Source organism: Neomonachus schauinslandi, chromosome 9 (genome assembly GCF_002201575.2).
Source record: "Neomonachus schauinslandi chromosome 9, ASM220157v2, whole genome shotgun sequence".
NCBI classification, from domain to species: Eukaryota; Metazoa; Chordata; class Mammalia; order Carnivora; family Phocidae; genus Neomonachus; species Neomonachus schauinslandi.
Window position 1 is genome coordinate 31,207,845 of NC_058411.1, and position 14,571 is coordinate 31,222,415.

A 14,571-nucleotide genomic window follows, 5' to 3' on the forward strand; every position below is an offset into this window, starting at 1 on the left:
CACTCCCAGGCCAGACTGAGGAATACTTATGGCATTGCCCCCAGGGGGCGCCAGAGAGCACCAGCAGGTCACACCGGGTAGCCAGGTCAACACCAGCACGGCCACACTGAAGGGACAGTCCTCAGCATTCGGCACTTGTAAGAACAAAGGATGCTGCTGATGTTGCTTCTGTTTTTAAAAAATGTCATCTCACTGGTGTCCCAGCAAAACAACACCACTCTTCCCCCTTCCTTGGCACCTGGGAACAGAGTCAGGGAGGGCACCTAGAAGACTAAAGATCCGGTTGGGGCACCTGGGTGGCTCAGACGGTTGAGCGTCTGCCTTCGGCTCAGGTCATGATCCCAGGGTGCTGGGATCAGCCCCTCATCGGGCTCCCGGCTCCGCAGGGAACCTGCTTCTCCCTCTCCCTCAACTGTTCCCCCTGCTTGTGCTCTCTCACAGTCTCTCTGTCAAATAAATAAAATCTTAAAAAAAAAAAAAAAAAAGATCCCAATTGAGGGGGAGGGGTCAGCCCGTGATATCCAGCATGGCCCTGGGAGTGCTTGCCTCCACGCTCTGGGGAAATGAGAGTTTGGAAGGGTGCGAATAACAGGAGGTAGAAACTTACGATCTGAACTGAAGTCATCCACTAAGATGATCTCCTGGATCAGGCTGGCTGGAGTTCGGTTCAGGACACTGGAGTGATGGGGACATAGTGATGGGGACAGAGGAGCCTGGATTTAGGGGTCACCGTCCATTTACCTCTCCCTGCCCCAGGACTCCCCCACCACCCAGCTCAGGGGCCAGCACACTAGCCACGAGCAGCTCCTTGCAAAACTCCCGGGCCCTGATGAGTGACTGAGGAGCAGTATCGTCCTCAGGCTCTTCCAAGGACCTGGCTGACCCTGCTGCCTGGACCTGCAGGCACCCGGGACCTGGGCCAGATGGGTTGTGGGAACTGCCCCAGTTTTGTTGTCAAGGCAGGACCTGTAGCTGCTCTGACTGCTTAGGCTTAACAAGTTCTGCCAGGGCCGGGAGCGGTGGGGGGTACGGGGGGGAACGGGACATCACCCAGCTAGGCCCGGAACTGCCGGCCTGCTTTCCTTCCCACCATCCTTCCTCTTCCTCTGCTCCCTGGGAAAGGAACCCCAAGTTTCTTTAATCCCTGGAATACTCCAAATCCTATCCTCGTTAAAGAAATGGGGCGAGTAGGAGTTAAACTTGACCGCAGGGCCAAGTTAAGGAGGACAGAGGGGCACCTCCCTATGAATTGTTGGATGGCACCTACTGGGCTAACGGCCATCCACCTGAGGCTTCATGTCCATCCCTGACTCCCTTGGCTCCCGACCCTTGAATATCTGCCTTTGTCCTGGGGACCGGACCTTGTGTTTGTGCATCCCAATAACTAGATTGCTGGGGTCTCTCTGACCCTGATTCACCAGCTCCAGCTTCTCGGAAGGACAGGACTCCACCTCCCAGTGGCTGACCTCTTCACACCATCTGGCCCCGCACCCTGTCTCAATGTGCACTCCTGCCGGGGGCTTGGCAGATCTTCCCGAGGCCTCGGGGAGCAGCATCATTGAGGCGAGGGTCCTGAGATGGGGCTCACCTCTTCACAGTGCGCAGGAGGGTGGAGCGGGCCTCATTGTGGAAGGTGATGATGACGCTGGTGGCCGGCAGGTCCGCAGAGTAGGAAAGAGACGGGCAACTGCGAATGGAGCACAGGGGTCAGAGGGCAGCGTGGGAGCATCCTTAGGACAGGCTTGAGGCTTCTCTCTGTCCAGCCTGCTGCCCCCAGGAATACCTCTGTGGGACAGGGAAGGCAAGCCTGAAGCCAGGGGGCGGGGCTGCCCTCCAAGCCCGCACTCCACCCCACTCAGCCCATCCGGCCTGGAGCCCTAAGAGGGAAGCCACAGGTTGGGGCACTTTCCCCGGCCTGGTCATCTTTACCGAAGACCTAGAGCCCTCAGAACCCCCATCACTGAAGTGTTCAGAAGGGTTCTGACCATTGTGCCTGTGTGGGCACCGCTCCAGGCCCCGGGGACCCAGCCCTGGGCCAACAGACGGAGCTCCCTGCCTGCTGGAGAGACAAAATGGGGAGACGGGGAGACCAGCCTCTGTTCAGCTACAGCTACAGCACCCTGTAGTTTCTTTCTCTTCTCCCGGCTCGCGACATTTGGAGGATCTGGAGAGGAATCGCCCTTCTGCTATCGTCCTGTGACTCCCTCCCTCTCGCTGCCCAGCCTGGACAGCTGGCTGGTGACCCGGGGCGGGGGAGCAGCCTGTCTCCTCTGGGGGCCCTGGCCTCCCCCTGGAGCACACAGAAGCCCCGAGAAGACCACGAGCAGTGCCTGCCACCCCGCTCCCTCCCCCTTCTCCGGCTCACACCACATTTTCAGCCATTGGCTTCCCCCTCCTCAGGAAAGGGAATTAAAACAATCCATTCCTGCCAGCCTCCATCCCTGTCGCTTCTGCTGGTGCTTTTATTCGTGCTCCTGGGGCCGGCGGGAAGGCAGCTGGTTTTCATGGCAATCTTCTTTATTACAATTGCTCTCTGACTATTCCAGCAGGGTCTGTTTTCTCATTCCAGCACTCACGCCCAGACAGCGTCTTACAGCCGGATTCCCAGGCCCATTTCCTGCCCTGCAGAGCAGATGGGGTCAGAAAGGCAGGAGTCCCACCAGCCTGGGACCCCCATGGGAGGAATCCTGAGAGGCTTTAGAGTCATTCTCCCTGACAGGCGATGTAGGGAATAGGAGGGGTGGAGGGGTAGGGAAATTCACCTCTGCCCCGCCCCCCCAGAAGCCAGGCTTCCCAAGTGCATCCTCCCGGAGGCATGCAGATTTGGGGGTGGGAGTGGGCTTGGCCTGCTGGGATGGGGGGGGAGTGCTGGGAGAAGCAGCTGCCTCCTGGGTTCCCGGCCCCCCAGCACTGACCTCCAGGGACCCACGTCCTGACAGGGAACCCCAACCATCTGGTGCCCAGGAAGGAGAGAATCTGGATAGTGATGCCCATTCTCCACCTGAAAGTGGCCTACCTACCCATACCCCATCTGGAGGGTAGACTTGACCTCCCCCCAACCCGCCCGCTCCAACTCTCTCCACTCTGCATTTCTCTGGGATTTACAACCATGACGATGGCGATTTATCCGGCTCTCAGGAGCCAAGAGCCTTTGAAGAGGTTTGACCCAGGCCTGTGTTTCAGGTTTGGGGCTGGTGGGGTTTTCTTTATGTTGCTAGTAGGTCTGTCTTGCCTGGTCTCTCTGTTCCCCTTGAGGGGGCTCCCCAGATTGAGGGCTGGACGAGGAGGCTCCAATCTACACGCGCGCACACACACACACACACACACCCCGATCCACCTCAGGCTTCTGGGAGGGCTGGTAGCAACACGGGGGCAGGAAGGGAGGCTGGCCTCACCAAACCACCCCTGCCTCACACTCGAAGAGTCTCGTTTTAAGACCTGTGTCTCCCCAAGAGAAACTCCTCCTTTAAGTTCTTCAGTGAGCACCTGAGAAGCTAGGAGGGGGGCTTAGTGGGAGTGAGGGCAGAGGTGATCCAGGCTAACCCTGGATCAGTTCAGAGATTTGGATCCATAGGACCTCTACGCCTTGGGGTCAAGGTTGGCCGTAGCCGGGGTTGCCAGGAAAGGTCTCCAAACAGAGTTGTGTGGACATAGCCTTGTAGGCCCCACAGTGCAGGTGGACTCCGCACCAGCATTGACTGAGAAAGAACTTGTGAGATCTGAGCTGGCCAGTGGACCTGTGGGGAGGCCTTTCCGAGTAGCAGGATTATCGTCGTACTGGCAGTACTGGGGTTCCAAGACAGTGAGGACAGTCTGGGGCTCCCCCGACTCCATGTCCATCTCCTCTTGACAGGCGGCCAAGCCCACCGGATTTCAGGCTCACCTCCATGAGTGACATGGAAGGTGCTAGAAGCATGTCCCTTTCTGCACCCTTATCTCGCACATACCTTTTGTGCTGTGGAGTAGCTGCTTCAGAAGGAAAAGCAATCTTGACCTGCATCATCCCCACCTACCCTTAGACCAGGACCAGCCTGGTGCTAGGAACACAGCTGGTCCAACACAGCCCATGTGGGTCCCTCAGAAACGCAGGCACATGGGTGAGTCTGCTCCAAGAGCCCCTCCTGCCCTGTCAGCACGGAGCACAGACGAAGCCCCCAGACCAGCCTGGGTTGGCAAGGAACCTTCCCCGGAGGAGAGGACACTGAGGGGAGTTGTGAAGGTATAGGTGGGGGGTGGGGTTCAGGCGGGGGAAACAGTGTGTGCATAGACAAGGGCGGAGGGACAGAAGGGCATAGGACTGCGGGAGTATTAAGTGCTAGGCAAAAAGGAACATTGGTTCAGGGCCAGGAGGGGTGGCTTGCACTTCAGGGTAAAGACCTCAGACTATTCCCATAGGTGAGGGCAGGAAGGGGGCACTGGAGGTGGCAACTATAATCCAGACAGGACACATAAAGGGCCTGAACCAAGGAGGGGGCATTGATGGCTTGCCCAAGGTCGGTCACTTATACCGAGTGCAGTCGGAGTGGGGATCATCATGGAAGGTGTCCTTGGTCCTGCTCTGGGGCCTCTCCCACCTACCCCACTGGGAGAGCCAAGAGCAAGGCTGGGGAGCATTTCTGGGAACTGCTGAGGAAGCGGGGGCAGCGGGGCAGGAAGACAAGAATCCCTTGCACAGTGCGGGCAGGGTTGGTGGCCCCTCTTCACCTTAGCCACCATCAGCAGGCTCGCCCACCCCCTCCGGCCTCCCTGTGGTCCCCTGGCAGCCCCCTCTCACTGGGACTCCAGACTGAGGTGCTGAGGGGCCTCCCCGGCGCCCGCTGAGTCTCCTTGGCCGTCTCAGCCCCTCCGGAGGTCAATGAAACAGAGGAGGCAAGAGAACAACTGAGGGTGAGGGTGTGAGGCTCTCAACAACCAGATGGAGTCTGAGGCGATCCTTCTCATTCCTTCAGTCCCAGGGACTTCTGACGGGGGCCGGCCCTGCCCTCCACGGCGCCATGGATGCTGTACCTGTAATGGCGTGTGTCCCGGATGGCTCGGTCTGGGCTCAGCTTGTCACTCTCCAGCTGGTTGAAGGCATGCTGCCTGTAAGGGTCCTCTCCGGCCTTCAGCTGCTTGGCTGCCAGGTACGCCTTCTCATCGAAGCCTCTGGAGGGTGTTCCTGTCACCTGAGCCAAAGGTCAGCATCAGAGGGGTCGCAGGCGGGAGGATAAAGCCGCCACTGTGGGGTGAGCCCTGATCCCGCCGGCAGGAGCCAGCTGTCTTACCTCGTCCGTACTTCATCCCAACTCTGTGAGCAGGAGATCGGTACTTCCCCCCTTGTACAGATAAGGAAACCGAGGCTCAAGAAGTTAAAAAAACAGTACCCAAACTGCTCTTAAAAAATGAAGGCTTTTTTTTTTTTAAAGCCCAAGGTCAGAGCTAATGAGTCACAGTTTCTGGATTCAAACTGGTTGTTCTGACCCGGAAAGTCATTCTCTTGCCCAGTGCTCTTTGCTGGATTGGGAGAAGGTGACCCCCGAGATGAGGTGTCCTGAGGGGACCACCAGCCAAGCTGGAGGTCGCCAAGCAACCTACAGTGTCTTAGGGATAAACTTGGGCCTGACCCTGGACTAGGCATGCAGTAAAACACCCGGGGCTTGGACGAGCTGCTGTCCAGAGAACTACCTGTGAGGACAAGTAGGCCCTTCCAGGTTCGTGCCAGAGCTGCCAGAACACCCAAATGCAGACAATGGTGCATCTTCTCGGGGACTGGCACTTGCTGCTGAGATAGCCCCACGTCAGAGCTCCTGGCTCACCGGAGGAGTGATGGATCACACAGGCCATGGCCCAGCCTCTCTCCTCTTAGCCACACCCCACTCTGTACTCCCAAAGTCCCCCCATGAAAGACCCTGGGGAAGGACACATCTGAGATGAATGGAGAGATAGATGGATCCTGACATCTCATTATTTGAACCAAACTGCTGGCTGGATGTTCCCCCAGAGTGCCTTGAGATATCATCAATGGTGAGCGCATCCTGACTGCAGCCCTCCCACCTGCCCAGCAGCCTGGGCTGGAGCTGTGGGCCCCCAGAGGCAGCGGGAAGGTGGGCGAGGATTATCCAGACACAGAACTCTGCATGAGGACTCCATCAAAGGCCTAGCCCCAGAGGGATGGTCCCTGGAAGGTAGCTGGACGTGGGGGAGAGGAGACCAAGGTGTTGGGTGATGCTGGGGGACATCCACAGTGGCCCAGGGCCTCCATGAAAGCCTAGCCCCGGACCTCGCCAGCAGGAATGCGGAAGGCTCCAGGGGGTGAGTATCTCCTTCAGGGATGCCACTCTGTTGGGTTCCAGCCTCCGGGTGCATCCTGTCCTAGGAGCCAGCCCCTGAGCTCCCCGAGGTCAGAGCTGGTGAGGGAGGTCTCCTCGTGTCCACCGGGCCCAGCTACACACAGATACTCAGGATGGTGGCCACGGCTGCGGCGGCCACACTGTGATTGATATTCGGAGTTGGTGCCATGACAAGGGCTGGACAGATGTGGCAGAGCCCCCATGGGCTGGAAATACATTTCAGGAAAGACAGAAGGAGGGAAGGAAGGAGAGAGGGAGAGGGAGAGGAAGGCTGTTTTGACCTGAACCCTGGATTGCTAGAAGGACCCAAGCTGTCCATCTTGGAGAGTGAGCAGGAGAAGTTCTCTGTGTCCTTCCCACCTGGGAGAAGGACGGGCGTTAACTCTTCCCCGCCAATTCCTCCCAGCCCAGGTCAGAGAAATGGAAAGCAGCTTCTATTGATATCTGAGATAAAATAAAAGAAAAACTGCAGAAGCTCCCAAAGGGAGAGTATGCCACTTAATTATCCTGCAAGCCAACTGTGGGAAATAACCGTGTTTATTTATTTAGGGCTTCTGGCCACTCTGTGGGCTCAGGAAACCTCTGAGTCCTCATCCCACACTCACCCATCACCCAAGAAACATGGATTGAGAGCAGTGCATCTACCAGGCATTGGGACACCCCTCTGCCAAGTTCCAAGGCCTATCTGATCATTCATTCAGTTGTTCAAGAATGCTTGAGTTCACTCACTCTTTCATCCAGTCACCCAGTCATTCCGCAGAGCTCCACAGAGCACTCCCTAGTGCCAGAGGGAAGGAATGCTCAGGAGACTCTTCCCCCATCTCCAGCCTGCAGGCTTCCTGCGCCTCAGGCAAAGCTTCCTCCGGGCTCTAGAGAATGTTGTGGAAGACCAAGGGCTCAGGCCAAGGTTCACTAGAGAAGTTCCGTTCACTAGCGAAGCTCACTAGGATGAGCTAGACATCCTCAAAGATGCTGTTCAGAAGCGTCTGCTGCTCCCTCCCGCAGACCATAGCCTCCGAGGGTGCTCCAGCTGTCCTCCAAGGCTAGACCCTTCACTTGTGAGCCACCTCGTGAAGAAGGGTGCTGTGGAGTCCCAGTCCCTGTTCCCTCCCTGGGGTCTTAGCCCTGCTTCCACGTTGACCCAGCATATCTGGGGCCTGGAGCCGAAACATCAGTTGGCCCCAAGTCAGCCAAGTGGAGGGGACACTAAGGAAGGGTAGGATGTGATCTCTGTAGGGCTTTAACTTCCTCTCTGCCCAGTGCCTCCCTGGCCTCACCCCGTCCCGACCCAGACATCTTCTACCTGGTATCTCACTAGTTCATATGCCTGCACCGCAGCTCATATTTCCTCACGGCTCTCGACCCCTCCTTTCCCTTTGGCCCTGTTCTTTGATCTTGAGACTTTCAGGCCTTTGAATGGCCCATCGGTACCGCTAACTCAACACCTCAAAACGAATTTGTCCCTGAAGACCACCACATGCTTCTCCTGCATGGCTGGTTGCAGAGGTGGGCAGTGCTGACCTCCTGGTCCTCCCAATAACACATGCAGGGGTCATCCGTGATGTCTTCCCCGATGCTCCTCAGCCTGACCGAGACCACAGCCCTGCACATCCACAGCGGTGTCCTACGGGCTCACCACTAGTGCTAAATCAACAAATATTTCCTGCAAGTCTCGTACGTGCAGGCGCTGTGCAAGAGGCTGGGAAGATGGAAATAAGCAAAAGCAGTATGGACCCCAGAAGAGAAATCTAGGAACCTAGATCACCCCTCGCGGCTCCCCCATCCTATGCCAGACCTGGCCACGGAAGTTCAAGAAGAAACCCTCACCCTCAACCTCAGATCATGGGTAGCTGGAGAACTGGCCGTGGAAGCCCATCCCACCCCAAGCCTAGCTGGAACAGGAGTCCAGACAGGGTGCATGCGCCACAGACTGGGGACCAGTGAATGCTCTTCCCCTTCTGCCCTGTTTTCCCACCCACACGGCTTACTAAGCACACTGGCGAGGGGTAAATGCATCCTTTGGCTCGAGGCTGTAGGACCATGAGGAGCTATATCTGGATCAGCCTGGGAGATCTGAGATCCTGGGCTTAGAGCCAGTTGGAGCCACTATATGGGACTCGTACTGCTGCCCTTTCTGGAGGGGATGAGGGCACTTGGAGCTGCTTGCGGAATTCACAGATCACATGGCACCGACGTCTGTGCTTTACTTCTCTTTCTTTTCCACTAGATGGTGAGATCCCCACCTTCAGGCTCCCAGCACCCAGCACGTAGTAGGTACTGAGTGGATGTCTGCTGAATAAAGGAATGAATGAGTGGATATCTGCTGAATAAAGGAATGAATGAGTGAATGAACGAATGAATGAATACCTAAATAATGTCCCTGCTCTCAACTTACCTATAATCAACAGGGGAGAAAACCACAGCTAACAAAAGGGAATGCTCTGACATATCACACGACCTTCTGTGGCTTTTGCTCTCCTGACAGAGCTCACAGTGGCCCAGGGCACTCTATGGGTGGGGGCCCAGTTACCTCATGGGCTCGGGTTCTGCTGTTGCCCCCTCCCTGGCTCTGTTCTGGCCACACCAGCCTCCTAGTGTTCCTTGAGCCTGCCGGCACCCTTCCCCTCAACCCCTCTGTTCCTTCTCCTTCCTGGAAGGCTCTTCCAGATGTCTGCATGGCTCCCTCCCTCACCCCTCTGCAAGGCTCTGCTCAAACCTCACTTCTGTGAGCCTTCCCTAACCGCACCCCCCCCCCCCCCCCCCCACACCACGACCCCCCCCCCCCCCCCCCCCCCCCCCCCCCCCCCTGTTCTAAATTTCCTTCTAGCTGATGGAAGTGTCATCTGATGTTCTTTCTATGTGTATTTTGCTTAGTTATTTTATCCTTCTGACTGCTTCTCCCCACAAGAATATAAGGGTCACTAGGGAAGGGATGGTCTGTTTTGTTTAATGCTGGATCCCAAAACCCGGAACAGTGCCTGTTGGTAGGATTCAAAATCAATGGCTAATGAATATGCGAGTGATGAGCTGTCATGACCCCACTCATCCCCTTCCCCTCCCACATATGCGTACTTGGCTAACACATTACTTGGAACTGAGGTGGACCAAGTTGGTGGCAGGGTAGTTTCGGCTTACCTTGGGGATTTCCTTCCCACTCATATCTCTTGGCAGGACTGTTAAACACCGTCCTCCTGTCCCATCAACGCCTTGATCACCCCCACAGGGGTGGGCACAAGGCCCAGGCTAGGCTGATCTATCATAGAGATTGGTGAAGCAATCATCATTTGACTCAATCTGGGCCAATCAGAATCCACTCTGAGAACTTTCTATAAGATGAGCTCTTTTTGTCATGTCCCATAAACCTGGGAGGCAAGTCCTCTTGCCTATTACATGGAGAAATTTTGTCTGGAGAATGAAGAAGAAACAATCAGAGCCAAGAGACAGAAAGAAAGAGCTATAGTGATATTATTTGGGGATCCCTGGAGCTAGTCATATCTGATCCCAATTCATCTTGGGTTTTTTTTGTATCTGTCTATCTATCTGCCTATCTACCTTCCTACCTACCTACCTGTCTTATCTACTACCTATCTGTCCTCTTTTTTTTTTTTGCTTAAACTAGTTTGAGTTGACTATCCTCTCTAATAACCCAAAATTCAGAGATGTCAGTCCTTCAGTCATTCCAGTGAATAGAAAACCATTCTCCAAAAGTAAGAAACAGAGGTGCCTGGGTGGCTCAGTCGGTTAAGAATCTGCCTTCGGCTCAGGTCATGATCCCAGGGTCCTAGGGTTGAGCCCCGCGTCGGGCTCCCTGCTCCGCGGAGTCTGCTTCTCCTTCTGCCTCTGCTGCTCCCCTTGCTTGTGCTCTCTCGCTCAAGTGCACGTGCTCTCTCTCAAATAAATAAATAAAAATCTTTTTAAAAAAGTAAGAAATAAAATCAAAAACAAACACCAAAAAACGAGCCACGAATGGAAATGACAGAGTTTGGTGGCAGTGGACCAGGCTGGTCCCTTGCATCTGGCCCAGTGACTTGAGCCTACAGTCAGGTGGGGCATTCTCTGCCTTCCCAGCAGGCAGGGCTGTGGTCAGGCTTGGGGATCGGGGCAGGGGTCCATCTGGACCACAACATAAGAGTCCCTTGAGTTGCCCTGACAAGGAAGGAGGGCTGTGAGATGGTGGGTGACAGCCTGCTGGGCTTCCCACAGCCCTCCAGCCTCCTCCAAGAGCTCTTGGCTGAGGGTTAGATGGTTAGAGGATGGTCTCCTCCCCGGTCTGTCCTTTGGGGAAATGCCCAATCCACCACTTCCACATCCAACAAGGTCAATCACATCTGAAATTGTTTAAACTGAAATAATGACTCTGCTCTGTAAAACGGGAAGAATTATTTCTCATCTTAGAGAGTTGTATTTTCAGTCCATCACTTCAGTTAAACTTTGAATCTTGCCTGCCTGGCTTCAATTTTTTTTTTTTCCCTGCTAGATTTGCTTACTTCTCCTTGACTGCTAAATTTAGGAAGCAAACAGCAAAGGGGAAGGTTTGAAATAAGAAAGGAAAATATTTTCCACATCATTTTTTATCAAAAACAGTTCAACCCAAATCCCCAAGCCCTGTAAACTTTCTTTTAAAACATACATGCACGTCTAAATTGTAGATTTAAACAACTCAAACTCCTTTTAAATAACTGCTGCCTAATTTCCTTTTACTGCCAGTAAAACAGGTACCTGCTGCGCTGGCCTTTCACTCAAGTTCAATGAAACTGCAAATAAAAAGGCCCTGGTCCTATTTTATGGATGGCTCCTGACTTTTTTCCGGAGTCTGCTCTAAACCCCAACCACCTGGTGAACAAAATGTGCTTCCCAACCACTCCCCACTCCCTTGGGAACAAAGTCTCATCTTATGCGGCATCCAAAGTTGAAAGACTGCCATTCTTCAGGAAGGCTGGGAAACGGAGCACATGATTCACCAGCTCTGAGTGCAAGGTGTCAGGTTCCACCTCTCCCGAATGAAAAGGCGGGTCCCACTGGGCCTCCCCACAAGCCACTGGGTTCTGGGGAAGCAGCCAACCATGCCTGGCCTACCCGCGCTCCTATCCAACCAGACGAGACGCTGGGGGTGGCACAGGGCTGGGGACCTCAGCTTGGGTACAGGAAACCTCGCCTAGGGTATCAAGGGTCCCTCAGGGGCCTGCCCCAGACATGTCCCCAGTTCCCCTTTCACATGGCCTCCAAAACAGTTATGTAAGGGTTACCAGCCCGGCCTTTGAAATCTGGGGGGATAGAATGCAGGTGTTTACTGCTCTCTGGCCTTGGGAAGTCACTTACCCTTTCTGAGCATGCTTCTTCAGCTAGAAAATGGGGATTGTTGTGAGGATTAAAGGACACGATGTAAATAACATGCTTAGCACACTATCTGGCACATAAATTATAATTATTAATTATTATCAGCTCCCCTGCCTTTTTACCAGTCGTTCTCCACCTTGGCTGCACATTAGAATCTGAAGAATTGGAATATTTTAAAAATCCTGATGTCCAGGCCCTACCCAAGACCGATTCAATCAGAATCTCTGGAGGTGGGAGACTAGTATCAGGAGTTCTTAAAGCTCTCCAGGTGTTCCAGTGCGCTAGCAAGGCTGAGCTGCCGCTTTATATAGATGCAGGACAGTGAGCTGGGGAAATCACAGGACCAAGGACTAGAAGGGACCTTGGAGGCCATCTCCCCTGACCCCCTTCCCAAGGAGCCTCAGGGTGAGTCTGGGTTTTGGCCTCTGTACGGCTTCACCATCAGCAGAGCCAACTGGAACTCAGCTGGAGCCTTCGTTGTTACTATAGAAACCACCACCTTGCAACACATGCCCACATGCCCTGGATGCTCTAGTTCAATTACATACCAAGGAGCACAGGGTAAGGGCCACCTGGGAAGCCCACCTTGGGCTTCTGGTTAGATTTGCCACCACAACCTGGTTTCTCCAGGGGCGCTGATGACCACACAGCTTTATGACACCAGTGGTCTCGTCAAGAAAGAGGGGGAGTGCGTTCCCCAGATGGTCTCTGTTCAGGTTCAGGGAGATTTCAGGTCCAATCAAGCTCCCCAGGTCCCATTTTCCACACTCTGCTTGGCCCAGAGGTCATCCAGGGGCAGAGGGATTCTGAAGGCGGGCAATGCTAGGGACGTGCGGTGGGATAGCTCAGTTTCCACCTGCGTATCAGCTTGAGTAGAGCATTCCTGGGTTTGCGAAGAGTACCAAACCCTGCCGTACCCCCCGCCCCCGTCACAGCTGCTGCAGAGTGTAAGGAACAAGGAGGCCTCTCTTGCAGTAATGAGCGGATGCTGACTGCTCCCTGAGGGCCTGCTATGAGCTGGGTGCTATGCTAGGTGCTTATTTCCAGCTTCAAGTAGTCCTGCCAAATGGGTGCTCCTCTGAGCCTGCTTTTACAGAGGTGGAAACTGAGGCCCAGGGAGATAAAATAACATGCCAAGGTCACAGAGCTGCTGAGTGGCTGGGCTGGGCCTGGAATTGAGGCTGTCTGGCTACAGGGCTTAAGCACAAAGCTTTCTCTGTATGTCTTCAGACTACTCCTAGGCACAGATGGGCTTGGCACTGCCTTCCAATTCTGAGTCTCTCAGCTCCAAAACAAGCTGGCCTCTGGTGCCCGGAACACAACCAGGCCCTGACAAGTGCAGGCTGGAGGCTGCCTCCCCACTAGGCTCAGGGTTCAGAGCATCAGCTCATGGTTCAGAGGCAGACTTGCCCAGTGCTGTCATCTCTTGGCTTGACATGGGCATGGAAACGCTTCTCTGTTTTGGCTAGAAAGGATGTGGAAAAAATGAAAAGAATAAGAGTTTGTATTAGACGAAAACAGCACATAACCAAATTTCCTTGGGTCAGTCCGGGCCCTCCTCGGTCTTCCCAGCCAGGCACGTCCTCAGGGTCCCGATGACCTGCAGCTGCAGTCACAGAAAAGGGGGACAAAGCCAATTCCTGTTCAGGTTCTTGTCTGCTTGAAGGTACCACCCCCCCCCCAACAACATTGCCACGCTCTGCGGCCGAGAGAAAGGAAGTGAGCAGGAAGAACAGCTGAGACAGGGCCACCTCAGGGCTCCCCAGGCCCCCACAAACACCCTCCCAGCCCACATACGGTGCAGATCACACAGGTGTAATGTGTCAGTGTCATTCCCGGTGCTTCATATTCAGTCTATTGAACTTGATATTAACTGGAAAAATAAAAGCAATTATGGGCCATGTACTACATAGAACACCTCCAGGACGACTATTTCAAGAGTGTCAGCAGCCTGGTAAGCGCTGTGAATTGTGCAAGACTGTTGACTCTCAGATGTGTACCTCTGAAACAAATAATGCAATATATGTTAAGAAAAAAAAAAAAGAAGAAGAAGGTAGCAGGAGGGGAAGAATGAAGGGGGGGAAATCGGAGGGGTAGACGAACCATGAGAGACGATGGACTCTGAAAAACAAACAGGGTTCTAGAGGGGAGGGGGGTGGGAGGATGGGTTAGCCTGGTGGTGGGTATTAAAGAGGGCACGTTCTGCATGGAGCACTGGGTGTTATGCACAAACAATGAATCATGGAACACTACATCTAAAACTAATGATGTAATGTATGGGGATTAACATAAGAATTTAAAAAAAAAAGATAAAAGGAAAAAGATCAGGCTTGCCAGGGGTTAGACGCAAGGGAGGGATGAATAGGCAGAGCACAGAGGATTCTAGGACGGTGAAAATACTCTGCATAGTACTACAATGGTGGGTACCTGTCATTATAAATTAGTCAAAACCCATAGAATGTATAACACCAAGAGTGAACTCTAATTAATAAAAACTATGAACTTCGGATGATAAAAAAAAAAAAAAGAGTGTCAGCAGCCTCCTGCCTCACCCACTGAGGATCCCAGCTGGGCCAGGACCAAATCCCAGCCGTTAGTACTCAGCAGGGGCTGACTGTGGCCTGGTGCCTCAGTTCATATCACTTTTTGGAACAAAGAGCCAAATTAATGTAGTGATCTGGCGCAGTACATTATTGGCACGGTAGGTCAAGTTTAGAAGTACATTACCTGTGCTTCATATATAATTAATATAATTAAACAATGAGGTTATACCCTCCAATAGAGACAGCATTCATTACAAAGGCAGACTTTTAAAATCAAATTAAGCAAAAAGAAAGAGGAGGGGAAGGGGAACAGGAAAAAAGCAGCCTGGTTCATGTGACTTTCTCCAAGGGGCACTGCAGGC

General features: G+C 53.8%; 1 protein-coding gene across 1 annotated transcript in view; it reads right to left on the reverse strand.

Annotated features, from left to right (window-relative positions):
* GALNT16 (polypeptide N-acetylgalactosaminyltransferase 16) overlaps positions 1 to 14,571 on the reverse strand; it is an 88,749-nt gene that overhangs the window by 25,821 nt on the left and 48,357 nt on the right. Inside the window, exons 2-4 of the mRNA XM_021679524.1 lie at positions 5,008 to 5,165; positions 1,589 to 1,687; positions 608 to 675 (exon numbers count right to left, since the gene is read on the reverse strand). Of these exons, the coding sequence (XP_021535199.1) occupies positions 608 to 675; positions 1,589 to 1,687; positions 5,008 to 5,165 (325 nt within the window). The remainder of the gene's footprint in view (positions 1 to 607; positions 676 to 1,588; positions 1,688 to 5,007; positions 5,166 to 14,571) is intronic.